The sequence below is a fragment of the Lichenostomus cassidix genome, chromosome 2 (genome assembly GCF_008360975.1).
Source record: "Lichenostomus cassidix isolate B80296 chromosome 2, HeHo_3.0, whole genome shotgun sequence".
Lineage (NCBI taxonomy): Eukaryota > Metazoa > Chordata > Aves > Passeriformes > Meliphagidae > Lichenostomus > Lichenostomus cassidix.
The window spans coordinates 118,200,506-118,228,477 of NC_139482.1; the positions used below are offsets into that span (position 1 = coordinate 118,200,506).

Below are 27,972 nucleotides of genomic sequence, written 5' to 3' on the forward strand. Positions count from 1 at the left end.
CACACTGCTGACTCTTGCTGTGCTTGCTGCCAGCCAGCACCCCAGATCCGTTTCTGCAGAGAGGCTCTCCAGTCCCTCCTCTCCTACTTCATGCTTGTGCCTGGCATTAGTCCATCCCAGCTGCAGAATCTGGTGCTTTGACTTGTTAAACTTCATGCCATTAATCACTGTCCAATGCTCCAGTCTGTGCAGATCCCTCTGCAAGGCCTCTTGTCTCTCCAAAGAGTCAGCAGCCCTTCCCAGTTTGGGATCGTCAGCAAATGTGCTAAAGGTGGATTCAACTCCTGCCTGCAGGTTGTTGATAAATGTATTGAACAGAACTGGCCCTAGAATTGACCCCTGGGGAACACCACTGGTGACCAGTTGCCAGCCAGATGTAGCCCCATTCACTACAACCCTTTGAGCTCTGCCCTTCAGCCAGTTCTTCACCCAGCACACCCTGCAGCCACTCATCCCACAGCTGGACCAGTTGTCCTGAAGGATGCTGTATCAAAAGCATTACTAAAATCCTAAAGAACTGCATCCACCAACTTCCCTTTACTGACTGGGTGGGTGACCTTATCATAGAAGGCTATCAAATTAGTTAAACCCATTTAACTAATGAGTTAACTTTGTGAACCCAAGTTGACTGCAGTGTAGTTAGCTGGTGCATCCTCTGTAATAGATCACTGTTTCTACTAATATAACTAAAGGAATGGAACAAAAACGATTTATCAAAGTAATACTTCCTATAACTGAAATCTAATAGTGATCAATTTTATTAAAAATAACTAATGGTGTTAACATCCCTGTCTGAGTTTTTATGCTAGTGACATTGTTAGGAAAGTGCAGAACTGCCACTGCTGACAAAGAGAAGCTGCCAATTCCTGGTTGTAAAGTGGAGTCAGCGAGGGGCTTGGCACACTTGCTGATGCCAGTGCTTGTAGATAGAGCAGCTGGCAAGATTACACACCAGTTTTCACCCCAAAGTAATAAATCTGTGTGGATATTTTCTGTGTGATTTAGAGTTGAGAAGGCTCAGGAGTTCATAATTTGTGAGTTTGAGCAGAAGAGCTGGAAAATTAATCTTTACCATAGCAACACCTGTTCTTTGACTCGGCTTTTAATAAATTACATGTGGATAATACTTACCACATTCTTTGACTACTTTGAGATAATAGCAGCCAGGTGTAAAGCTAGTTTTCAGTAGTGGGAAAACAATGCAAAAAGAGAAACTGTGTGAGTCACCTTGAGTTCTTTTAAATTAATACCTTCTGGTTAGAGTTTTACAAGAAAAAGTATGAAAAATTAAGGGGGAAATGGTTTCAAATGTATTCAGATGTAAGAGTTTAGAGAGGCTATTTTCAAGTCAAGTGATAACTGAACAGAACTGGGTCACTTTGGCACCTGAACATCTCTTGACAAACATCATTCGCAAAACAGATACAACAGCACATGTCTTATGCAAATGAGATCTTGGTTCTCAGTTCATGTAAATCAGACTTTATATTTTAAATTCTCCAGGCTCTCTGACAGCATTTTAAAAATTTATCAGCAAGTTTCAATGATAACTGGAAGTCAATATTTTTAAACCTTATACTAATTAGGACAACATTTTAAATCAAATAGCTACTCATTTAAAAGAGCATAAATTGTTGTAGTTTAAAATATTTGTTATGTTAAAGAAGGAAAGAAAAATATTTTTAAGAAGCTTTGTTGATTTTTAGCATACCCTTTCCTTTTCCTCTTTGTGCACTTAATTAAGTTTGTGGCCAAAGGTCAGAGAAAGAGATCGTTTATAATTATTTGCTCTTGTAATGTACATTTTGTTATTAAAATTAGGAATTAGCACATGCACTTTAAGAACTATAATAATGTAGTAACTAAATTGCTTCTGCTTGCTATATATGTGTTCTTTGATACTCTCTACACAATGAGCAAAGAGAGGTGAAAATTGTCAAGGCAGTATGATCCAAAATCAAGGACCTGTGGGGTTCTTTTAGAGTCACTAAAATGTCTCTAGACAGAGCCTCATGTGTGTTCTTCCTCAGCTGTCATTCTGGAGACAGTTCCACATAAGTATCTGCAGTAGTTTGCTTGTGTTCTGATTCTTTGCAAAGTGTTTTCAGAATGCCTAGAGATCATTCTTGGAAAAATCTGGAGAAAATATTTACCACTTGCATAATCCTTCAGTTTGATGAAAGTTCTTTGGGCTGGCAAGAATAGATTTTCTTCTTTATGGGGTACTGATGCACAGAAGCAGAAGAACTGCATCTACCATCACCAGAACATTTTTTTATCCAGCTTTTATGAGAAGAAATTCATCCTTTCAGGAGACTGACAAGAGTCAGTGTGAATTTTCCCTTGGAAACAAGTCCTACAAAGATTGCTGGTTGGAAATTTCCTAACTATCACTAGCTTCCAAGAACCTTGAAAAGACAAAGACAGGCTTTTGTTGTAATTTGAATTACCCTCTGTAGTCTTGGCGATGGTTTGCTGCCCAAAAACCAGAGTCTGCTTTCTTGGGTGCCAAACTCAAGAAGTAACCCACGCAGCAGATTTCCCCAGGTCACATAGCCTTGGATGTAAAGGATCCCTTCTTCCAGTCAGTCCACCTAGTACATGATAGGTGGATAAAGTAGGCTTTTGAAAAGCTTGCTACTTGGTTAATCCATATTAAATATACCCACAGAACATTAAGGGTTGGAAGGCATCTTAAGGATTATCTGTGTAAAAACATTCCTTTGTGCTAATCTGCTTAAGGCTTGCCAGTTTCTGTAGTTACTGGCACATGAAGTTGTGTGTCTACTATCACTTCATTTCAACTTGCCAACAGGAGAACTAGATGCTCATTTCTAGCTCTATTGATCTGGGAAAAGTCTTGAACTCCCAACTCCTGACCTGTGGCAAGAAATTTAAATATTTTGCCACTCTTCACTGCAAACTCTTTGCTACGGTTGACAGTGAAAGGTCTACTGTTGAGAAATCAAATGATTGTTGGGAAGAAGTGGGATTTCCACTCCATTCGTTCTTTCACTAGTCTTGAAACTCTGGAGTCAAAGACACTCTGCTGCTGACTTCAACAGGTTTTGAAGAAAACCTCCATTTTCCCATTTGCACACATCTGCCTAGCAGAATATCCAAAAGAATGAAAGGTGGGGTTTTTTCGTAGAATTGAGAAATTCAGACTGTGTTCTAATAAAATTCCAAACCATACAGTGTTTGTCTGTGGGTAAATTTCCTTACACTGAACAAATTCACATGCCAAAACAGTCAATTTTTCCCAATTACGAAAATAAGCATTCCTAAGATTTGGAAAATTGCTTTGCCAGAGTTAACAATAAGGAGGAGTTTACTGCTGGAATATGTCTTTGCTGTGAAAGTTTGTTTTTGCTAGAACCAGGTGCTACTCAGTATGAGTTAGAATGACAGAATCAGGCTTAGAGTAGCAACTGTTGATTGCAAACTTTATTTTGTTTATTTACACAAACACATTCCATTTCTGTCATTCAAATTCAGCTTTTTGTATTTGTGTTCTGCTCTGATGGCGTATGGCTGTATTGGAAACATCCCTTTCAGTGGATGTCAGTTTAGGGCAAGGCTAGATGTGGTTTTTCTAGAGAGTAAGGTGCCTATGAGGCATCTCTCAAGTGTTAGCCAATTAAATGTCTGGTTAGTAAGAACATAATTGTTGTAGTTGGCAGTTTTTCTCAGTGGATAATAAAGTCACTATAAATACACACATTTTTATTTGTTTCACAAGTGAATCTGTCCCAAAAGTGAACTTGGAGACTTTAATTCCAGATTCACTAATCTTCTGGAGAAACTTACTTGTGTCTTTCTTTCATTTAATATTTCAAGAGTGGTAATACTGCAGTAAAAAAGTCATATCTCCCCATTCCATGAAATCTATGCAAAGGGTGTCATAAAGCTTTTGTATGCTTGGGGTATGAGTTATTTTGTAAATTTCCCCAGTATGCACTTATGTATATTAAAGAAAATATATTGTCTCTCATTCTGCCTCATATTGGCTTGGCTACCTATTTAGCTTGAGACAGTTCTATGTCCACTTCAGAAATGGGATATCAGAAAGGATTGTGCTCCTGTACACAGAATTTCTCCAGGCCTATTGGATGGTCTTGGCTGGATTGTGACACTCATAGCTGAAGTGCACCATTTCATACAACTGCCTCTTGGGTCTGAAAGTAGGTGAAAGCAATTTTTTAGCATGGAAACATGCCCACTTGGATTTAATTATTTATAGATGGTGAAACAAAAGTCGAAATCGACATTATTTCTACCAGAAGTCAGATGACTGTTGGGCAGTGAGTCCTGAGCTCAAATACAGTTAGGGAAAGTTGGAGTTAGACTCAAGTTTCCTATTTTTTGAATGGATGTGCTTAAATCCAAAGCTGCTGTTATCTTCCTATATTATTAAGGCTTTAGTGCATGTTACTTTCTTTATACTAATATTTGATTTCATTTTGGAAAAGTTCACATTGGACTAAATATTTTGTATGAGAAGGGAATTTTCCATTGCAGTGAGTAAAAAAAAAAAATTCTCAAAGTCTATTTTGGTGCAGAAAGCTGTTTTCAGTACAGCTTCCAAACGTACAGATATCTTTTTCTACAGCTTGCCTTATTATGCTAAACTTGGATTCCCAAAGACATTTAATGTAATAAAAAATGACACTGTAATTTAAAAAATGGCATAGAGAATTATCAGGACACACATTAGGTAAATTAAAAGCTGGCTCAATGAGGAATCAAACACTAGAGTTTCTAATGGGAAGATGTAGATGAATGAGGCTCATTAGGGTTTGATAGGTTTGGATAATGGGTGGGAAGGACAAGTTGAAGTTATTAAATGATATGAATCCCCTGGTATAATGGCCACATTCCAGTAAAATGCACTTTATTATAACCAGATGAAGTATATTTGAACCAAATGAAATATATCTGGCACCAGAGAAACATATCTGTCTCTGCTGCAGAATAATGAGTCTTTGTCCTGGAAAGCAGTGACCTAATGGATTTAGGATGGTCATAGAAGATCATCTCAGTGTGAACTCTCAGCATAATGCTGTCACAAAGAAGGGTAGACCATCTCTTGAATGCCTTAAAAGTTAGGTAGCAAAGTAATTATTCTACTTTATATCAGTAAAAAAACCTTAGGATTAGGTGTCTTGCCATTAGGACAGATGGGGATTACTTGAGGGATTTCAGAGGATGATTAAAAATGGCCCAGGTTTTGGTAAACCCTATTAGGACTTTGCCTCACTGACCTAAAGGCATTTGACCAGGAACCTCAGAGACAACTCGATATATGTAGGTAGACATTGAAGTAAAAATGATTCAACTCATCAAAGTGTGACAATGGAAATTAAATGCTCTGTACTAGCAACCAGGAACTTCAAATGTTACAAGCAAAAATTAAGCGAGGCAATGAACTCAAAACCATTAACATGTGGTTAACTTCTCCTTAACTTCTACAGTTAAGACCAGTCCCTGGGTTTTCTGTGGGTAACAGTCACAGGAAGAATCTGCAAATGAAACAGGCTTACACATATTTGCTCTTCTTTATCCCACCATAAGACAAGTTTGTTACTTAATGATCTAACTGTGACAGAGCTTGAATGTCTGCTAAATGAAGCACCTCCAAGGAAAACAGTTAAACATTAGGTATAAATGACAAAAAGCCCCCAACCATAGAAAGGTAATAAAGGATAAGAACTGTTGCTAAGGTTTCCTGGTCTATATGTCTTGTTTGTTTTTTGTTTGTTTCTTTGTTTGTATATATGGTTGTTGTTGTTGCAGAGGTTTCCATAGTATGTTCCTTGCTTTGTTGGTTATCAATACAGAATCACATGAAAAGTCCTGGCTTATCACCTGACAAAGTGACAACTATTCCAATTGTATTTAATTAATTAGCTAGAGATAATGGGAAGAGTTTGTTTCTGCCAAGTTTCTTAAATCTCCAAGAGAGGGCTTGCTTATTTATATGTTCAAAAGTAGTGAACAAATATGAAGCTGCTGTGCCTGTTTCTTTCAGTGTTTGAAAATGGCAAGGTGAAGGCTTCTCAGGCAACATACAGACCATTATGTATTCCCCTGTGCAATTAAATATGCTTGGGGTGTTTATTTCCAGTTTATAACCTTGATTCTCTAACTGGATCTATGTAATAAGTCCAGTTACAGCATTACATTTTTTACAAACACTGGAGGGGGCAGGTTGTGTTGCAGACAACATTTGCCAAACAATCCATTGTAATATGCATATGTAAATATTTGTAAAAGCTAAATTTCCATTTGCTCTGGGGAAGGTTTTCAACCTGAACTCAACCAGAAATTAAAACATTGCTCTCTCAACTTACCTGATTCAGCACAGTTTCATATTAAGCTCAATGCTTTTTGAAACACAGGCTATTTTTTGCAATCTGTTACTGTTATTGAAAAAGAAGCAGCAGAAAAAACCCTCCAAAACACTGAAAATTGAAACAAATAAAATAACTAAAGACACTGCTTCTGAAGATGTTAGAAATAAAAAAGAATTGAGATTCACCAACATCCTGATCTGTGTTGCTTATTTAACTGTGAATTCAGCAGAATGGAAAACTTTTATAAAATGCAAACTCAGTGAAGGATTGATTTTCCCTTTACTCCTATATTTGTGTATATTACATTTTAGCCCTAATTTCTGTGTTTTTCTGTTTGATTTCACAGGTTTGTGAAATCAGTGGGATTATTGAAGAACAATTTAATAAAAAACAAAATTATGGCGATCAAAACTACATCTGAAAATTTGCTTTAATTTATACATAAAAATTTTAAATAAAGTTATTTTTCTAGTATCAGCAGCACATGAGTGGAACTACTCTGATATGTGGATCCTGTAATGCACTGAATCAGAGAGTTTATTGTGGTACAGTGGCCTTAGGAAAGAAGGGTAACTATCACCTTTTAGTATAAAGTTACTATAATATTTTGTTTAATTTATACCCCTGTTGTTTTGGATTGACATTTGATAAACTAAATTCTGCCTGACCAAAACCAAACTTTGCCTAAAGATTGTATGTATTTTAGCTTCTCTAAGGTTTTCTACTCCTTATATTTTTGTAATCTTTGCTCTTTTTTAGATTAATAAACATTAAAGTATTTGCCTGCATCTGCCCCTGTGTATGTCCCATTCAGGTCTCACAGAGAACTAGCTGTTCACTCATGGTCACCTGCAGAGAGAGGTCAGATGGGGGAATGAGTGAAAGAGTGTGTGTGGGTAGCAGAAACAGGTGCTGCTTGTGCTGCACAGCTTTGTATTGAATTTATTTACTTTGATCTTTAAAACAAATAAAGACTCTTTTAAAAAGGGGAATATAATAAGGACTGGTGCATGCATGCAAAAAATAAAGGCACCTAAAGGAATTTCCTACATTATGATAAAGTGTTAGTTACTCATGGATTACTGAAACAAATTTGCTGTTTAAAATATACTAACTGGTGTGTGCTGTGTGCTTGGAACTTTAGAAGATGCTTTTGCACAGACATCAAATGAAGGGATGTGGCTGTTGCATTTACTGATTTCATTTACCTGTTAATTCTGTCAAGTGTGTTCTCAGTTTCCTTTGTCTTCAATTATGTATGCTTGGTTCCTGTATCTTAGAATGATAAAGTGAAATTGCTTGCAACTATTAAAAATACAGTATTACAAAGCATCTATTTGTTTAAGAAATAAAAATGGGTTGTCTGTCATAAGTGTTTCATAGTGTGAACTTTTTTCTGCTGTCTCACAAGTACACAAGTACTAAATACACAGAAACTGTATGGTCTGTGTTAGTCATGAGCAAGTTATATGGAAGTTACATTGTGATGAACAAGTACTTGCTATATGTGTCATCATAGTGTGCAGTTCCTATAGTTAAAATGTTTAGAGTACTGAAACCCACAGGGATAGTCCCTTTAAATTTGTTTCAGGAAGGTATTTTGTTAATTTGTCCTCAGTGAAGAAAATCTGTTATGCTGTGTGCATTTGCAATGCACTTGAAGAGTCGTTTGTGCATAGGAGGGTATATAGTCATTGATATGCTGCATTTAGTCAGTTGTACTCAGAAAAGCATTCTTTTGTATCTAATATCTCCTTTTCATGAGTTTTATTCTTCCTTAGTGGCTCACATTTCATGTTTTACCTTGACATTGCTTAAAAATATAAAGTAGGATTGCCTTTTGTTCTTTCAATTGCTTCACTAAGCATTGCTAAGCTGCATTCTTTCTGCTTCATGTCATTACTGGGTAAAATTATGACTATATTTAATCCCTGGGAAGAAATCTCATTGACTTTAGGAGAACCGAGATTACTCACAAGTTGAGAAAGAAATTGGAATTTGCCAGCATCTTAATTCTAGAAGTTCTTACATGTCTGAGAACTTGAAGACAGTTTTGGTCCAGTAGGGCAGAAATATTTTCTAGGGATGTGTCTGGTTTTAAATTTTGGTTACTTGTGAAGAAATAAAAGACAGCCTTTATTCAGGAAGGCAGAATATCAATCCTGTCTCTGGTATTCAGAGGGGGAAAAGGCTTTCCAGTAACAGATATGGTGAGACTTATTAGATTGATTAAAAATTTAGCAAGTACTAATTGTACACAAGTGTCTCAAAGTGTCCTAGGATGGCTTGGGTGGTCTCAGTTGTAAAAGCTGTGAAGCTCTGAGCTGCTGAGATATAGCTGTTCTTGGAACTGACCAGAACAATGGTATTTTTCGGGGACACTTTCTAAGCTGAAGGGTAGAAGATAAAACCACAGAAAATATTACTTTATTTTCACACTTAAATATACAGAAAATCCCATGTGATTTTTTTTTTGGTTTTTGGGGGGTTTTTTTTGGTTTTGTTTTTGTTTGGGTTTTTTTTTTTTTTTTTTTTTAGTTCTCATAATTTTTAACATGCTCTCATGATTTTTTAACACTCGTGGTTGGCACTACTCTGTCTAAAGTGTATGGCAAACAATTTTGGCTGATATTAGTGCTCAGCCCAGCAACCAGTGCTGGCACTGCAGAGGAAAAGCAACCACCTGGTGCCCTGACTGCAAACATGCTGGCAGTGAAGCATAGCAAGTCAGGAGAGCTCCAAGGAGGAGCTGAGATGCACTTAATAGGCAACAAGCAGGTGGGCTTAGGGGGCCAGGGAGCATAAACAGCAGCTGGGCAGACCATGCAGAAGGCATGTGTGATAAACTTGTTTTCACCTCTGAGCTGCAGGAAGCCTTCCTCATTTTCTGTTTGACCTTTTTGGCTTCAGGAAGCAGTTTCTCAATTGCTTGTGGAACAAACTCTGCCCACATGGTGCCTAATTGAATTGAGTCAGCTGTGGATGTTCTTGATGCTGCTGCAGTTAGTTTGGCAAGAATGTCAAGGTGGAGGGGCTTTTTTGTTTGTTTTTGACTCTGCACCAGGCACTTCAAAGTCATCCAAAAAAGCTCATTGTAAAGCTGCATAGAAATGTGCTGCTGTCTAGTTGCATGGAACAGAATAGATTTAGCACTTTTCAGAAAGATACTTTATGGGTCATTGCTGGTGCTATTCAGTTACTGCATTTTGATGGAACAAGGTTCATGAGAAACAGATAAATTTTTCCTAGCCATATGTTTGCATCTTGATTTTTTAAAGCCTTTGGGAATGCAATGATGTAGGGATGTAGGATTCTAAATAGTACTTGTTAATAAAAAAACACAAACACATCTCAGTATATAAAAATGCATGTAGCTTGTCTAACAAGCAGCTGTTTTTCTTTCAAAGGCCAATTTATAATAAAATAGGCTTTACTGCCATATGAGTTACTGCTGCTTCCTTTTTAGACCTTCATACCCTTAATACTTTATCTGGCTAACCTTAAAAACAACCTTAATGTGTCTGTATTCATTTCAATAACACAATAATACTAATGGGTTTCCTTCTGTACTGCTCATATCAAGTGACTTCATCATTAGGCAGATTTTAAAGAAGGTCTTCTTGCTACCCCAGTGTCCAGCTCTAGGATTTGTAGCTATGACTGAGGGAGAAATGGGGACAAATTTTTATTTGCATAAAGCTATTGTAATAATTTCTTTTGAAATATTGTCCAGTGGAATATTTCTCTAAGCAAATCCTCCTTTTGAAAACTTCAGCAGTAATTTAAAAACACTTACACAACAATCAGTTGTACTCTGTATTAATAAAACCTTCTGGCCCTGTGGGAATAGGTTTCATATAAATATGACCTTATTCACAGCTCAGGTATCTTTCTTCTGAGTCAGTATTTACAAAAGAGAGAGGAAAACAGTTTCCTGCTTCCTGGAGTATTGCTTCAGGTATGTCTATGTTTCACTTACAGAGGTACCTAGGTAAGTGTAGGGGAAGTCCTATAGTCCAATGACTAAATTCAAAGAAATATATGAACTTGATGAAAGCCAGCTCACATGCATGAATGTGATGCTATCATTTCATTGCTCTGGCTATACATCGAAATACTTCACATTTAATCCAATGATCTATTCATGTAAAATACAGAAAAGCTCCCCTGGGTTAAATTACAGCAGCCTGCACTGCTCTGCAGTAAACATGCTAACTGTAAGTTTACTATGCTTTTACTAACTTTATATTACTAGCTCCAGGCAGCTTCTCAAGAAAAAAAGATGTTCAAAAATACATATTGAGAGGCAATTAGTGCTCCCTATGCTTAGAGAACATTGTGCCCATTCAGTCTTAGCCCTTGTCTCTACTTTGTTTGGATTAGACAGCAGCTAGTTAGGCAATGAAATAAGTTTTGTACATATTTTTGTCCTTTACAGTTTTAGCTGAAAGTGCAAAAGTTTGGGATTCATCCAAATAAATTTAAACAGACCACTGGTTTGACATCATTAGCTTACTTATTGCTAAATTGCTAAAGTATTAGCCAAATGAGTTTTAATTACTTTTAATTATCAAATTGCTGGTTAAAAGAAGACATATATTTTTAAGTTAGATTTCTGACACAGCTATTCCTTATGACTTTGGTTGTTGTTTTGTTTCTTGACATGTTATATAAGACTAAAGCATAATCAAATAGAATCTATTTTGATGATACACTTTTTTCTTCCTTTGGAGAGTACAGTCAGCTACTACTCTATGGCTTATCGACCCTAGACATGCAGCAAATCTAATACGTACTGTCTGTAGCAGTTTCCTCTACATCACCTTTAAATCTATCAAGTGAAAACACTCTTCTGGACCCAAAGTTCAGTTCAATCAGCAAAGCAGTCTAGTGGTGTTTTCACTTAAAAACCACTAAGTGGTTAAAAAATGTAGTACAAAGGTAGAAATTTCACTTTATCAAGTACTGGAATTTAATTAATGAAGCTCTATGTAGATCTTCATTGTTGGAAGATGGCAGTGCTTTAGTGACTAACATTATGCTAGCTGCTATTCCCAGAGTTCTACTGAATAATTTGATGCCCTCTCCAACTCATGCATCTTTATTGCATGAAGAGTATCTCTGTTTGAACCTCACACTGTTTTTCTTTAGTTATTATTAGCCCATCCTAGAGAATGCTTGTGGTTCAGAAATGTTTAGGAATCACTGAACCAATGTCTTCTCTAGATTTCTGGACCTTGTTTTGAGAGCCTAATGATGGAATATGGTTCTGAACTAGGAGAGAGACAGAAGAAACCTTTTGGCGCAATAAACCAGCTACAGCACAGCTCTGAAGAGAGCACACAGGAGAATGAACATAAATGGATCCTCTTGTGAATTGCTTGAGTGCTGAGCTGCTGATGCTCACCAGGGTCCTCCTCTCCCAGCAATGTACATGTGTTTGCCTAGAGAGTGTGATAGGAAATGGGGCTGGGAAGAGCCTCCAGACATCACGTAGTTGCTAATCCTGAGGCAACATAACTGCAGCTAAACCATTGCTGACAGGTGCTTGTCTAATGAGTTCTGAGAATGTCTGGAGATGGAGAGTCCCTCTTCTTATTTTTAGAAAATCATATATCCAAGTGCTTGTATTTTCCTTGGTGGTTCTTTCTCAGAACAAGATCTTTTCCCCTTGAATACATTCTTTACATCTTAGTTGTGTCTTGCTTCAGCTCAGATAAAAATGAATTGAGATGCCACCCAAAGCAACAGAATGAATTACTGGTCCTGTAAACCCTTTTGAATTTTTGCAGTGATGCAAATGTGGCCAGGATTTCATTCCAAGTTACAGACAGTGCTGAAGAAGCATTGTTACAGCCCCACAGATTTGTCAGCAGCCCACAGCAAGGATTTGTGCTCTGTGGGGTGGACATGCTGTGGCTCTGAGAAGCCCTGCTTTTGCACTAAAAGTCACATGTGATGAAACAGCAGAGAGTCCTTTGAGCCTCCATGCTTCAGTCAATGTAGCTGTCTCCAAAAGTGCATGAGGAATTCATGAGTGCATTTCAAAAACTTGCCAAAATGCTCCCTGGGGCCTGATAAGTACCATAATTCAAAATCTCTCCTAAGTACCCCCAGAAATCATTCTCTTCCTATTGATGTGTGTAATCCAACACCTACACACTCGCAACTCCAGGTTTAATAAAGTCTGGGGCCCTTTAGCTGAGATTCCAAAGCAACTTATGCTTCCTATCCCCCCAGGTGATGCTATTTTTCTGTGTCCAGAATACATTATCTGTTACTGACTTTTCATCTGGACACAGATCTTGCAGAATTTAAAATATTTTCCTATGAGGATGTGTTGAAAACATCTGATGGGCTTGCCTGGAGTATTGTGATGCATAGGCCTTCTGGGAGAGCCTGTGGCATCAACCTCATCTGTAATCTGTGTCTGCTCTCTGCAAAGATGGGAAGCTGTTTCAAAGACAGAGCTAAACTTCCTCATGTAAGAATAGCCAAAACTCCAGACAGAGATGTGCACTCACCATCTCTCTTTAAAGCAATTAATTCATAGTGTCACCAATTAAAGGTTATCTTCTGTCACTTTTTCTGCACACAAAATGTTTGTAGAGAGTAATACTGTGTTCAAATGGTGGAACGTTAATTTTTCAGCCTTTGGACATGTGAGAAGGAAGTTGACATTTATGAAAAGTAAATATTATACCCTGTAGATTTTAAAAGGGTAAGAGAATGAATGCAAGAATGTAGAAGTATCTTATTTCAGTATCCAGATTAACTATCTAGGTTCAGAATGCTTTATTTATCTAGCTTGGTGTAAAAAACACAGTATCTCCTTCTCTATTCTGTTCCACCAGAACCACATTCAAATACATAAGATTAACTTCAACAACCCTTTATAATACTTTTTTGTATTACTTCTAGTGATGTTCTGATTCACTAGTGATTCAGAAATCTGAGAATATTGACAAGTGTCGTGCATTGGGGTCCTAATTTCTTCAGAGTGATGCAATGAGACATTACCAAAACTAAGGAAAATCTACAGAGAATGCTGACATGGCTCTTTGCTTGACTTTGACCTGTGATGGCCATGTGGTATCACGCTTTTGTCTCAATTGCTTGCCTGACTCATGGTAAACTTTTCAGTTTTATGCCTAATCTAGTTATAAAGTGCTATACATTGATATGTAATAATAGAGATATTGAGATAAAGTTTTATCCTGTGCTTGACTGATAGAGGGGAAATATTGTCCTTAACCTTTTTGTACAAGGTTATCACCTCTGTGACATGAACTACATCCATTAGAATGGTCTTCTGTTATTCACAGCGTTAAAAAATTCTGTGTTCAAAAGGCTACACTCATCCCTGAACTGTGAAAAGCATCATATCCAAATTGCCTGGTTGTCTTTTTAATGTGGTATATTCTCTTCTTTGCTGGGCAAAGTTGTCCTAGCAGAGAGCAGCCTCCCAACAGCTGCATCTTCTTGGCACCCTGAAGGATTATTTGCATCCTTGATGGTGTTTCCAGCAGATTCTGTACTGTACAGAAGTTCCAGCTCTTGTAGTCCTCTTGTTTTATGAGCTTGGAAGTCATCCAATTTTATTACTGAACATTTAAAAAATATCATTTGAAGGGTTTAATCATTCTTTCTAAACTATTTCTTTTGAGTATAGCTGAACTTTGACACAGATTAATTACAGGGTTACAATTTTTCCATTAGGAATATCTTTTCTCCTCCTTCCCATTGCCTCCATATTAAATATTTTTTGAAGTTCTTAATTGAGGTGGCTGCTCTAATCTGAATATAGTATTTTTGAGTGATTCTGAGAAGCAATGATAGTTTTTCCTCCTATTAATTGTAATTTACCCCTACCATGGGATTTTGGGGGGGAGTTAGGGTGATAACTGAGACAGACTTGAATAACAAACTTCATCTTTTAGCATGTTGGACTCTGTAGCATCTTTGAGTTGTCATGTCTTTTTATGTTGTATTGCTTGTAAAAGCTGGATATTTCTATATGAAACACACTCATAAGATCTGCCAGTAAAAAAAATCTCTCATTTCTCTATTTAGGGTGCCAGTAATTGGTCTACATTTTGATTTCATATCCTATGATGTCATAGGAATACTGTAGTGTTCTGTTTTATGGTCTTCATGCTTCTTCACTGTTGAAGTAATTTGGTCATAGTTCAATTTAGCAAACTAACTCACCTCATAGCAAACTAACATTTATGGTTCTCACAGGCTCATGTGAATTTCTAGAGACTGTTCTCCATTCTTCAATAAAAAATTAGTAGTTTTGGCTTACATTTTAGCTTGTGGTAATTTGTATTTCTCAGTAGAAAAATATATACCACTGGTTAAGAGGAATTTTCTGGGATTTTGTTTGTACAATTTGTTTTTTTTTTTTTTTTCTTTATTAGTTGGGAAAATGGGATGGCATTTAGCCACTCAGAATATTTAGCTGAGTGTCAGCTAACATGACAATCTGAATGCCTTCAGGTTGAGGCAAAGGGACATTTACCAAATGTACTGAAATGCAGTGAAATGTGCCCTGAGCTCCACAAGGTTCCACTTTTCTTCCAGTGCTTCAAGTTCTTTGAATTCTACTCCTTCAAAACTGCTCTAAGGGCGTTTAAACTGTGCTTCTTCTGTCTTCTCCATGGTCTGTCCTCAGTATGTGGCTTTCCACATGAAGCTCTTCCCTTTGCACCCCAAATCCCCTGTCCTCTCACAGTTCCTGTGCCCTGTTGACAGCACTCTGGTAATTCTGCATCCATCTGACACTGATGTTCCAGGAAGGTGTTCTGCTGCTGTCCTGGGATGAATGGTCCTGTCTCAGGTTTGAGAATAAGCTCTGACCCACAAGTGAAAGGTGCAGTTTTTATGCTTAAAATGATAGAATTTAGTGTTCCTTGTTCTGCTGCCAAGCAACTTTCTGGCTCTGGACAGGGCTGTAAGAGAGCATTTAAAATGCTTTCTGAAAACCCTCTATTTGATGCTGATGTGCTGAAACACTCCAGAAAGTGCTTCTCTCAGTCCTAGAACTTGCAGGCAATATTTACTGCAATCCAGTTTTGACCTACAGAGACTTCTAATCTGCCCTTTGCTTTGTACATTCTGTACACAGAAGTACCAATTTCCTCTTTCATGAGGAAAGGAACAGTTATTCATATGGTGATAGGTCCCATAACTTTGCAGAATGAGAAAATCCTTTTATTGATGGCAATGGAAAGCAATATTTATGTCACAGAGAAGAGGAACACTCTCCAATATATTATGCAGGATTCTAAATTTATTACACACATTCAATTTTTTGCATTCAAAAAAAATTCCTTTTTGATAAGATTTAGGGTTCCTATGGCGAAATATTTGGAAATTGAGACTTTTTTTATTGCTTGTATTGCCTTGAAGTTGAAATTGCTCATGTAATAAAATATACCTGTTCTTTACATATCATTATGAAGTTTTCTTCTCTACAGAATAATTTTGAGTGACTATTCTACTGGCATATTTCAGAGAAATGAGATTTAGTTAGGGCTAATTTATAGGAGACAGGTAGAGTTAGCAGATAGATACAAAGCTTTATCTACCAGTACATGATTAAGTATATTCTTTTTGTCTGAGGGTTAGGAAATTAGTTTTTGAGGTTTAGCCCAGTGCAAACCCAAAACAAATAGTGAGGTTTGACCCTTTTGGAAAGTGAGTGTGTATTTCCAGTGATGACAGGCAGCACCACTCTTTGATTTATAGCAGAACAACCTTCATTTAATATTGACCATATGGCAATTTTCACCACCTACATCGTGCAGGACCTATGTCAGTAGCACACAAAGCAATGAACCACACTCCCAGAAAATTCAGCTAAGACAGAGGATGCTGCATTGTGGAATATTGATTGATAGCACAAACCAGTCATAATTAGATGTCACTTAATCCTTTGTAAACATGTTGTGGGGTTTTGAACCTTATTGCATTATTTTGACACTATTGAATTACACAGTGCGACAGCTTGTTTTCAAATTGTAGATTTGAGACAGATTATGACAAAAAGGTGTCATGGAACTAATTTATTTAATATAACCCACAGACCTGTTTTGTACATAGTCTATATTAATAGATAGTTTTAATGCAAGAAATGGGGAGGTAGGGATATTATTGGGAATACTTGACTCTGTATCTTACATCTTTGTAGAATCATAGAATGGTTTGGGGTGGAAGGGACCTTAAAGATCATCTAGTTCCAATCCTCCTGCCATGGGCAGAGACACCTTTCACTAGACCAGGTTGCTCAGAGCTCCATCCAACCTACACTTGAACATTTCCAGGGATGGAGCACCCACAGCTTCTCTGGGCAGCCTGTTCCTGTGCCTCACTACTGTCACTGTGAAGAATTTCTTCCTATATCTAATCTAAAGCTACAGCATTTCAGTTTGAATCCATTTCCTCTTTTCCTGTCACTGCATGCTCTTGTAAATAGTCCCTCTCCGTTTTTCTTGAAGGCTCCCTTCAGGTACTGGAAGGATGAGACTATCCCAGATCTTTTACAATTACATTTTTACTCCCAGCAGTTTGTTTTTACAGTTCTAATTGTTTCACTGCATATTGGAGCAAAACTAGAAGTAGGAACACAACATATATTTGGAGAGGAAACAAGTTTTTGTTATTACTTATGGAAATGTCTATTATTGGAATTCACTGATGGCAGTGACTTGGCTGACATGCAGGACTGTAGGAGGGTGTTTTTGGTGAAGTGAACTCAGCTTGGTACCTCACTGTACCCACATTATTTATACACTGGTTATGTGGGGCTAGTTGAAAAGGAAAGCTCTTAGTTACAGTGCCACCAGACATGACAAACATCATTATGTAGGGCATGCTACTCAAGATACTTGTTCCCATTTGGCAACCTTTTTTTGCCAAAGGTGTGTGTAGATCTCTGCCCTTCAGTTGACTGACACAGGATGATTTATTGAATACCTAAAGCTTTTGAGCTCGGTATGACAGTTTCAGTGAGGCTGGATAACATCTGGCTTTGCAGCTGGGCTGCCTAATGGCCAGTACATGCCTCCTCAAGCCAGCAAGGCCTGTTATTTCATACTGGGTCTACACCAGCTACTGCTGAGAAACTACCTCCTCCCTTGAGACAGGGCTTATGTGTTGCTGGCTGTGTGATGACCTGAAAATGAACTACTTTTGTCAATCACTTTCAGCCAGATGGTTTCCTACAGCACTAAAGTGGTTAGCCTAAAGACTAAAATGATATCTGGGGTCAAAGATGGAGCTGAGGTTTACAGAATCCCATAGCTAGTTGAAATGCAAATAGCAGTAGATCCAGAAGATAATATGATTGTACTGTAGGCATATGGAGGTGAGGTTGGAGGGTGGGAGGTGAGGGCTGGGAGGGAGAAAAGCTGATCCAGCATAAGCAAACAGTGCATATAAATAAACAGTAAAACCATACGTGAAAAAAATGGTCAGTATGCATTATCTACAATTGCAACCTTTCATCTGGTCCCAGATCCTTTTGCAATCAATTATGAACTATTGACTTTTCTAGGAGTTCTCTCGGGTGCTTTCTGATATCATTATTGTTTTTATAATGGAAAATTTAATTAAATGATAAGAGAGAGAGACCTCAAAACACATTTACTGTATCTGTGGTGAGAATGAATTGCTGTGATGACAGAGTTAAAGTAAGTTTTGGGAAAGACAAGGGTGATAATTTTTGTAGTCAAGGAGAAGAAAAATAACCTGATAGAAGAAAATTATTATGCCCAACTTCTTCTGCCTCAAGAATGCTAATAAAGTTTGGCTGGACACCACTTAGCTCTCAGTGACACTCATGCTATCCTTCCAGATGTTCAGTTGTTTGCAGGTCCTGCACAACAAGTTGCTTATCAATGTATGCACAAGGAGCCAGCATTTGGGTTTGGCTAACTATCCTTCATGATGGATCTTGCCAAAACCTGCTGAATGTCCCTGCCAGCTGTCACAGAGGGAACACACTTGTGACTACTTAGCAATCAGTCATGTGAGGAACACCTCCCTGGCCTCCTGCTCCATAAATCTCCCGAACATTTATATGTTTAATGTCCATAAATTAATCTTCTTGATGGCGTTTCTTTTTCTTTTTTTTTAACAAAATGAAGTACTTTCTTTAGACACACCCCATGGTTTGCATACTCATTTTAGCCACATGAAATCACAATGATTTGCTGTAGTATTATCTGCAGTTGTAAACATTTAGTAAATTTATAGGAGTGGAGCCCTTTCATTAAAAGTACCTCAGTCCTGTTTTGGACTTGTCAATATCCTTAGGTCCTAAATATATGGCTTGTAAATTTGTATTGTATAAGTGTTACTCATATTATGTTTCATATTAATATATGTGATAACAGACTTCTAAGGAGTTCTGCCCACATTTTGGGAGGTTGGATTATATGTGTATTTCTTGTGTGTTTACATAAAAAAGTAAGAGCCACATTTGGTAGAACTCAGCATAGCTACAACAGTTTTATCACTGGCAAGCTCTTAACTTTTGTAAGTTTCTCAATCTGATTTGTCATGAAAGGAAAGAATGTTGCTGCTGCTAATGATGATAACACTGAATATAACAGTTTTTCAGCAGAATTCTGTTAGGAATTCATTGTTCTTGCTTGACACATGCTTTTTCAGAAAAACAATAATTTATTATTGGAAAAAGAATCTTAAGTTCTACCCAAGTATGCCAAAGATGTCTATATTAATGTAATATATACTGACTTCTGACTTCCTCTATATTAAACATCAGTGTTTACTGGCACCAAAACAAACAATACTGTGATAAAAGTGAACAAATAGAGGAACTTGGTTTTTATTTCTAGTTGTTTGCCATTTATTCAGGTAGGGCCAGTTTTTACTGCCTTTGATGAAATAGAGTAAAAGAGAACTTGACTGATTAGAGAAGTACAGTTCTTAGACTGAAACCATGAGAAACTTCAAACTATAGGCTGTAGACCAATAGCAGTAAAACTTTAAGAGCTTTGATATTGAGTTTCCAACAGTGGGATTTCACACCTTTTGGTTTCAGATTTCATTAGTGGTCTGGGACTAAATTAAAAGGGAGAGGCTTCTCTTAGATGCCAAGAGAGTTGATTGTTCCTCAAACTTAAAAATTGTGCTGTGGCAATTAAAATTATACCAACAGCATTCTGGTGTCTCTTTTTAGCAGATTAAGAAGTCTGGTTCTTCTTTACCTAAAAGCAGCTTTAAATTGAACATCTGAAGTCAGACAGAATGCATGTTTCCCTGAACATTTACAGACTTCCCAAAATTGTTTGACCCTTTATCCAGAGAGGAAGGGAGGAGTTACTTTACCAACTGCCAATGAGCTGAGTAACCTAGCCCTCTCAGTTGTAAAGCTCCTCAGTGCATTGAAAGATTAAGTAAAAGGGTGTCTGGAAAATTGCCAGGTTTTTTTTTTAAGCTAATGCCATCTATTTTCAATAAATGTTGTATGGCACTATCTTCTTTACAATTAACAAGCAGGTTAGTTATCCTTCCCTGTCCTTCCCATCACTGTAATTATGCAGTCCTCCATCCCTTTCAGCCACCAGTTTACTATTACCAGAGGAGGTTATAAATAAGAACTTTTCTGAGTGATGTAATAGAGAGATGTGTTGTGTTACATGAAATGGGCTTCTCCATAATTTATGAATTGTGATGGTAGAATAGGAATTCACTGATGCCAAAATTAATTCCTAATGTGCCATCAGTGGTGGAAAGGATGCAAAAAATAAGGCAAAATGTAACCTGTTTGAGTTATTTCCTATCTCTGTAAAGCATGCCTTATGATTACCTTCACTGTCATACCTTTGGGTCTTCTTCCATTGCTGTGACCTGTAATTCTGCATGCAAGCTTTTGGGTTTTTTCCTCTACCCTTCCTTATTAGTTTGCCAAGTGCCATTTAATGTCCCTGTTTAGGGAAATCCTTTCCTTGCTCATGCCTATAGTCAGATTAAAACCAAAGAGAATTCAGAATTTTCTGTGCAAAATAGGCTCTGCCCTACTGTTACCAGATACACTTTGAACATACTTTTCTTATTATGCAAAAGCACTAAGTTGCTAAGTGCTCTGTGTCCCATGTTTTGAAGTAATCCTTCAGGTCTTGTGAACTCATTTTCCAGAACAAGTTTTAAAAATATTCAGATACATCACATGTCTAAGAGGTCTTGTGCCTTAACATAAAATCCTCAGGATGACATTTTTGCTCATTCTCCACTCACATTCACATGCCTGCCTTTCAACAGTTCTGCCTCAGAACTCTGCCAAATGAACAGGCTGAACACTTCTGCTTTAGAGGATTTCCTCTGGTGCCTGTGGGAGCTCAGCCTGAGGTCCAAGGACTTTAAGAGTCAGTGTGGACCATGTGCTTGGGGGGAACAGAGATAGAAATTAGGCAGATGATTACAGTCTGGTTAGTCTGTTCAGAACTGACTGCAGTTAGTGTAGCTTCCCTGCATGTGAAAGGAGCCCTGCCAGATAAAGTGGGCTGGACACAGTTTCTGCCACAGGTTTTCTACAGGACACTCCTGCTAACACAAGAATTAGTGATAGTAAGTAGTAGTGCCTTTCATCCCCTCCTGATAGGTTTGGCATTAATGATGTGTGCTGCCCTCCCAGTTTTGCTAGCAAAGCTGTTTGCAGTGGTTGTGATATAAGCTGGATTGGAACCAAAGAACTTTTTTCCAAGATGGAGAAAAACTCAAAAAATAGTGTGTGTTTTCACATGGCTCTGGTTCATGGTGCAGCTCCAGAAATAGCCTTATGAGTGCATTTGGGTATTGAAGGACACACATCCAAGTTCCACACCAGAGTGCTCAGGTGCTGGGCTGGATAATAATGCATGAAGAGATAAAAAAATGTGGCATGAAAAGAGGAATAATTATCCATTTTTGGGAACCTCCCAAGGCTGGTTTGATTTTGGTTACTGGCAACACTTGTACATGAACATGCCCTTACACAGGCACAACATAATACTGTAAAGGATTATGTTGTGTAAAGCTGGATATTTATCAAGGGCACTCAGAGAAAATAAGCCTGACAATAATCTGATACAATTACTTTTTTCAGGGACCCACTATTAATATTATTTATCCCTGATGGATGTGTTCCTTTGTTTTGATATGTATGGGCTGATCAATTGACACTGCAAATGAGCAGAACTCAACACTGAATAGAAATTATCTAAGATATAAAATGTCAATAGAAGTTTCTTGTCATAAGCATGTTTCAAGAATGTCTCTGTAAAATTTTGCTTACCCTTTTCCTCAGTAAATGAGATTGTAACTGTGTTTCATGACATGGCCTTTTTGTTCTGCATGGGTACAACACTCAGCTAATCTGCTCTGATTTTAACTAGAGTACAGCACTGGAAAGTCCTGTCCTACTGAAATCTGTTTTTAGGAGCTCTGGTAGGTACCCCTCATAGTGTCTCCCTCATGTCTATGTTAGAAACTCCTTGCCTTTGGGTGGCTGAAGCCAGCAAAGTAGAATCAAATCCAATATGGAATGTGTCATGGCTTCAGTAATAATTGAGGTGCGATCTCAGCTGGATGTACTGTTGCAACCACAGTAGCTTCATCCATTGGCTTCTTCCTCTATCAATTGTGAAACATCTCTTTTGCATTTGTGCATTGCTAAAAGGCACACACAAATACGAATTTTCATAAACATTTAAAATTTTTAAATTGAAATTACCATTTAAAAACATTTCCATGCTAAGAGTAATAATATTTAAAAAAACTTCATCTTACTATCTTACTCCATTTAAATATGAATGTGAAAATGATGAATTAAGTTCTCTTAGAGATAATGACTAGATTTTAATATATTTTTTGTAAAAATTTAAAAATTTTTGACTGGTCAAATCAGCCAATATGATAAGTGCTGTTGGCTCAGAAGACACTATCTTATTCCAAAAGGATAATCTCTAGATAATTGCCATGAGATTTAAAGAATGCTGAATAGTTCCTAGTTTTAGCCTGCCTCATTTTATAGCTCCCTCCATTTAATTACAATGTCCTTGGGACATGCAGGGTAACCCCAAACAAAACTAGACTGTATTTTTGTAACCTATCCAACAGATGACACTTGAAATTAGTTTGCTGTATATTTCTGGTTACATTAGATCAACCTTGCAGCAGTGACAAATCAGTCCATTCAAATGTGAGAATTCTAAAATATTTTTGACCTAAATGAGATCTGTTTTCAAATACACATTTGTATTCACAGTGTAAACATAAATTTGCAGATGGTGACAACCAGCTTCACAGCAAGGCCTTTGTGCAATCCTACTTGGTTTTTAAGAGGCTATATAGATTATCTATATAGAGTGTACCATGCCTCATGTTGTTAATGTTAAGCTATTTAGTGATTTAATCTTTTCTTAAATAACAATGCTTGAATAATGGACAATAGAGTTGGAAAAACTGCTACTCTTTAGCTAAGCCAACATACTTAGAGTTTGTGGCCTCTCTGGTGCTGTTCATGTAGAAGATATGGAAAATAGCTATATTGTGAATCACTCTATGAAATACTTTAGAATACCATGTTATTGAATTCCCCATGAAACCTGGCTGGATTACAACACTACTTCTTTTCCTACCCATTATCAGTAAAATCCCACAGAGGTCATAGTAGACTTTTAATGACCTTTGCTTATAAAAACATCAAAACAGTATCTACACTAACTTGACAGCTAATTATAAAAGGTTTGTGTCAAGTTTGATGTGGGCATTGGTTAAACAGCCTCTTCAAGCACCCTCATTCATACTTGCACTGTATTATGAAATAGCAAAGTTTAATAGTTCAGACACTTTTCATGTATGTAACACAGGCATTTTATCAAAACTGGAACATTAGAAACACAAACCAGCATTGAAACTGCTGTTTCTCAATTTTGACATGAATACTAGCATTTGCCAAGTGAAATTGTAGTGATCAAAGCAAAATTATTGCCCTTATTTAAGCTATGCTAATATCAAGTTTCATCTTTTGTCTTTTAAATATCTACAGTAATATACCTACATCCACTGAGAACAATGACAGATCTGGATGTGGGATCAAACTTTTTACAAGATTTTTCATATACTTTTTTCCCACAACCCCACTGTTTAGAGAAACCCACTCAGTCTTCTGTTTTGCTTGCTGGTTTTTTTTTTCCTGTATTTTCAGGCAAAATGGAATAAGAACTGCTAGGTGTGTTTCTGACTACACATGGACACTGAAGCAAAGAAATTCACAGAATGCATGATTCCTTTAGTGGAAATGTCACGAAATGCATATATAGACTATCCCAGAACTAACAGAGTCTCATTTTCATATCCAAAACATACTGAGTTAATCAAACAGACACCACTTTATTGACTCTGCACATAAATCTCAGATTTTAACAGCTCTAGTTATCATTTAACCCTAAATATCCTGAAACTTTTCAGGCATAAAACCAATGAATAGATTTTAGCACAGATAGGTTCTAAGTACAGCAAGATCCTCAACAGAAAAGCAATTATCCTGTCTTCTAAAAGGCTGCAAATTCAGAAGTTGAACTAGTCCTCACTGAGCTCAAATCTTGGCCTTAAAAAAGGTAGGGTATTGGTTCATTCACTCTGTAGTGCACTCTGGTGTTTAGGGTCCTGCCCACAGAAAGCCAGCACCATGGGTTTGCTCTTCTGGAAGCAGAACAGGCGTTTGAGTATGATTTCCCAACATCTTGGGTGCTCTAGGCAGCAAGATGCAGAACTCAGAACCCTTCCTTTGTTTGTTTCGGATTTTTTCATTTGCTTCTTGTTTTGGTTTTTTTGGTGGTTTTTTTTTTATTTGGTTTGCTCCAGGCTTGTGAATACTGAAATGTGGAACTGCTCTACCAGACAAAAGAGCTGGGTCAGAATAGTTAATACTCTAGTTGTGATGACACATGCTTGAATGAGTTCATGGCCTCTCACTTTTGCATCTGATCTTTTGGAAAAGATTCTATATATACAGGATGTTTCTGTAAATATTTCCAAAAATTATTTCTCTCACTGGAAATTCTTGGGCCTTCTTTCTTTCTCTGTGACTCCATGAAGGAGCTGATAAAGTTTCAAAAATTTTTTAGAACATTTTGTTTTCTGTTTAAAAATCAGGAACTAGCCCTGTTGAAAAAATAGGTGCTTGAATGGTCATCTTTCTGCTTTATTCTGTACCACTAACCTCTTGCCATGTGTTTTCACTGAGCAGCAAAAATGTGTTTGATAATGCCTAGACAGTGTAAACTTTAGAAGTTATTAGAAATTAATTTAGAAATTATTTCTAAATGGCGTTTCTCTATCACACTATTTTTCTTATCAGTCAAGACTAATGATAATCATTTGATGCTGTAATCAATAATTTAGATTTCTTGATCTTGCATTAATTCAAGGAAGTGTCGTGGTGACCCATTTAATCCAGTGTAAAGTGAATCACTACAATAAGGACATATGTAAGATCTGTGATGCATTCTTTGGAAAGGCAACTTAGTTTTTCTGATAAGGACTACAGAGCTGTTATTTAGTCCCATTCAATATTGCACATCCTGTGCCTTGCATCATGTAGCATTGCACAGGTACATGTGAATGCACAAGCTTACCTGGGAACAAATCCAGTACTGATTTGAAGACCTTTGTAATAAATAGATTAATGGAATGCCAGCTTTTGAAATCCTGCTTCTGTATCCAGAGCACAGAGTGAGCTTCACACAGTCTCCAGAGAGGGCAGAAAGACAGATGACACATGGTAAGGTCCAGCAGATCTAGAAAATATGTAGAAAGCTACCAAAAGTGGTTGGACAGTTAGGAAAAATGCGCTATGTTTGACTCTGCATTCACCGTTTGGATTGGGAAAGACTGGGAGAAGAAATCATTGTGAGCAGCCTGGTTGTTCTGGTTGATGAAAAGCTGGACATGATCTAACAGTGTGGGCTTGCAGCCCAGAAGGTGAGCTTCATCCTGGGCTGCATCAGAAGAGGAGTGGCCAGCAGGTTGAGGGAGAAGGTTGGTTGTGCCCCTCTATTCTACCCTCATGAGACCCCACCTGGAGTTCTGTGTCCAAGCCTCAAATCCTCAGCACAAGAAAGATGTGGACCTTTTAGAACAGTTCCTGACATGGGCCACGAGGATGACCAGAAGGCTTGAGCACCTCTCCTATAAAGATAGGTTGAGACCTGGGATTGTTAGCCTGGAGAAGAGAAAGCTCCATGGACACCTCATTGTGGCCTTCCAGCAGCTAAAGGGTGTTTATTAAAAATAGGGATGGCAACATTTTATGAGAACATGTAGTGATAGAGTAAGGGGGAAGGGTTTTAAACTAATAGAGGAAAAATTTAGATTTTGTGCAAAGAAGAAATTCTTTACTGTGAGGGTGGTGTGGCACCAGAAATTTTGGATTACCCATCCCTGGAAGTGCTCAAGGCCAGGTTGGATGGCACTTTGGACAACTTGGTCTAGTGGAAGGTGTTGGGGGGATTGGAAAGAGATGATCTTTAGGGTCCTTTCCAATCTGAGCCAATCTATTATTGGCTTATAAGGAACTGTTTCAAACCATCAAGATATTCAGCTTGAAAACAGCTTTTGGAGGTGCTTGCTAATGCTGTCCTGAAGAGTTGAACAGGTGTCTTTCTTTCTTTAGTTTGTTTTTTCTGGTTTGGTTTTTTTAATTAAATTGCCCATTTTGTGCCATTTGGCCCTGCTTGCGTTTGCTCCATACCATATAGTGTGTACTAAATAATCAGTGAGTTACTGATTACAATCAGTGATTGTCTCCTAAGTCTGCCACAAAACCTACAGCAGAGGTTAATTGTCTTTGTTCATGTTATAATTTAAACACAGTCCACAGGCTTTGTAGACATGCAGAGTTTGGTTTGGTGAGTTGGTTCAGTAGTTGTCGGTGCTGTGAAGTTTGAGTTATGCTGAAAACGTCCTTCTGGTTGTTGTGCATGGGTGGTTCAGAGGTGTGGTTACCAGGTTATCTTTTTCTGGGTTCAATGCCATGATCTCTCTGTTGAATCAGTTTCAAGGTCAGGCCTTTATTTTGCTATAAAATGTGATTACTATCACACAGAAATGAAAGATATCGCATTGGATTATTCAATAATGGTCAATTTCTTTACACAGCCAGGTCAGCTTATTGTGAATATATGGCTGCTACATGCCTGGTATTGTATTCCCCGTAGCTGCAGAATAGATTTTCCTTCTTTCCACCCACTCCCTGACAAAGAATTACCAAAGAAATATCCCACCATGTCGTCTGTTTAAAATTCATTGCCAAAACCAGGTACTCCAAAAAGAGGAAATCAGTGGAGTTATCTTAATTTGTCCTCCTACATAAATAGACAGTGCTTTCATAAACAGGAAGAACTAAGCATCATTAGGAAGCACATTTGGACTAAGTGCATTTTCTGGAAATATTTACTCTCTGCTCCTTGGTTTTTGATATTCAGCCTACATAGTTGGGAGGAAAGGGGTCTTAGGTCTTTTGTTTCATTACAGGGTGCAGGCTGATCTGTTCCAACCCCAAATTTTTTCCTTAGAACTATTTTAATATTTCTGGGGGAGAAATAATCTCCAATTGTATGATGGTTGATTCACTTCTTATATACCTTATTCCCTTCTTATATACCTCTACGACATCCATTCATTTTCAGGGGGATTCCACAATATGCAACAATTTGGATTACTTTTATGGATTACTTACTGTATTTAACACTGTGTGTATGGGAAGCCTGTTACAAATCACATCTGTCAGAAAGGGGATGTTAATGGAGCTAATTGCTTTGATGTAACTGCATTATATATTGGATATAAATGAGCTAATAAAATAACCCCTTTATAACAATTAGATACCTCAAATCTAATTTGCTACTTTTAGAGTAATATCCTTTGATTGAGTAATGTGCTGGAAAGGGCTGTAGTTGTCGTAGGTCTATGAAAAGATTGTTATATCTGGTGGTGACACTATGACTGCAAACTTCTAAAAGATATGTTTAATTTGACATTGAAGATATATACATTTAAAAGCCATTTTACTAAAAAGTTGAGCTACATTCAGGTAGAAAAGGCAGCTGTTATATTTTAAACTTCTTTCCAATCAATGTCCTCCAAACTATTTGTCTGTTATGACTGACTGCTCTAGGATTTGCAATAATCAACATGTGCTGGAATTCTTATTTTTTCCATATAATGCTGGAACCAAGCTCATTTCTTCTTGACACTTGAAGCTGTACAGGTCATAGCAGTACAACACCTTCAAACATTGCATGTATGGCAGAGACTTAGATCTTTGTAAACTTTTTATATAGTTTCGTAAGTAGTGAACAGTGTACTTGGTGGTTTATTCTCAGTTTCATTTTTCCTTTTCTATCCTAGACTCTGCCTTCTTTGCCAAACTTTTGAAATGTTTTCTTACATCTCTCCTGATTTAGTCTGTGGTTTAACATCCTGAAGACTTTTGTTTGTGATAAAGATGCATTCATAAACTAAAACCAAATGAGGCCTTGAACAAAATGTCAGGATCTTGCAAAATACCTGCCCTGGCCATCAAGGCAATCATCTTTTTGGC

The 27,972-nt window shown here is 37.5% G+C and overlaps 1 protein-coding gene across 4 annotated transcripts in view; it reads left to right on the forward strand.

Moving 5' to 3' along the window:
• The window catches only part of C2H8orf34 (chromosome 2 C8orf34 homolog), a 179,368-nt gene that overhangs the window by 139,404 nt on the left and 11,992 nt on the right, over positions 1–27,972 (forward strand). For 2 of the 4 annotated variants that reach the window (XM_085052990.1, XM_085052993.1), the window contains one exon: positions 2,031–6,689. The exons of 1 other annotated variant lie outside the window; for it this stretch is intronic. In XM_085052990.1, coding sequence (XP_084909116.1) covers positions 2,031–2,071 — 41 coding nt within the window. In that variant the 3' untranslated portion in view covers positions 2,072–6,689. One more of the 4 variants, XM_085052991.1, reaches the window with a different exon arrangement.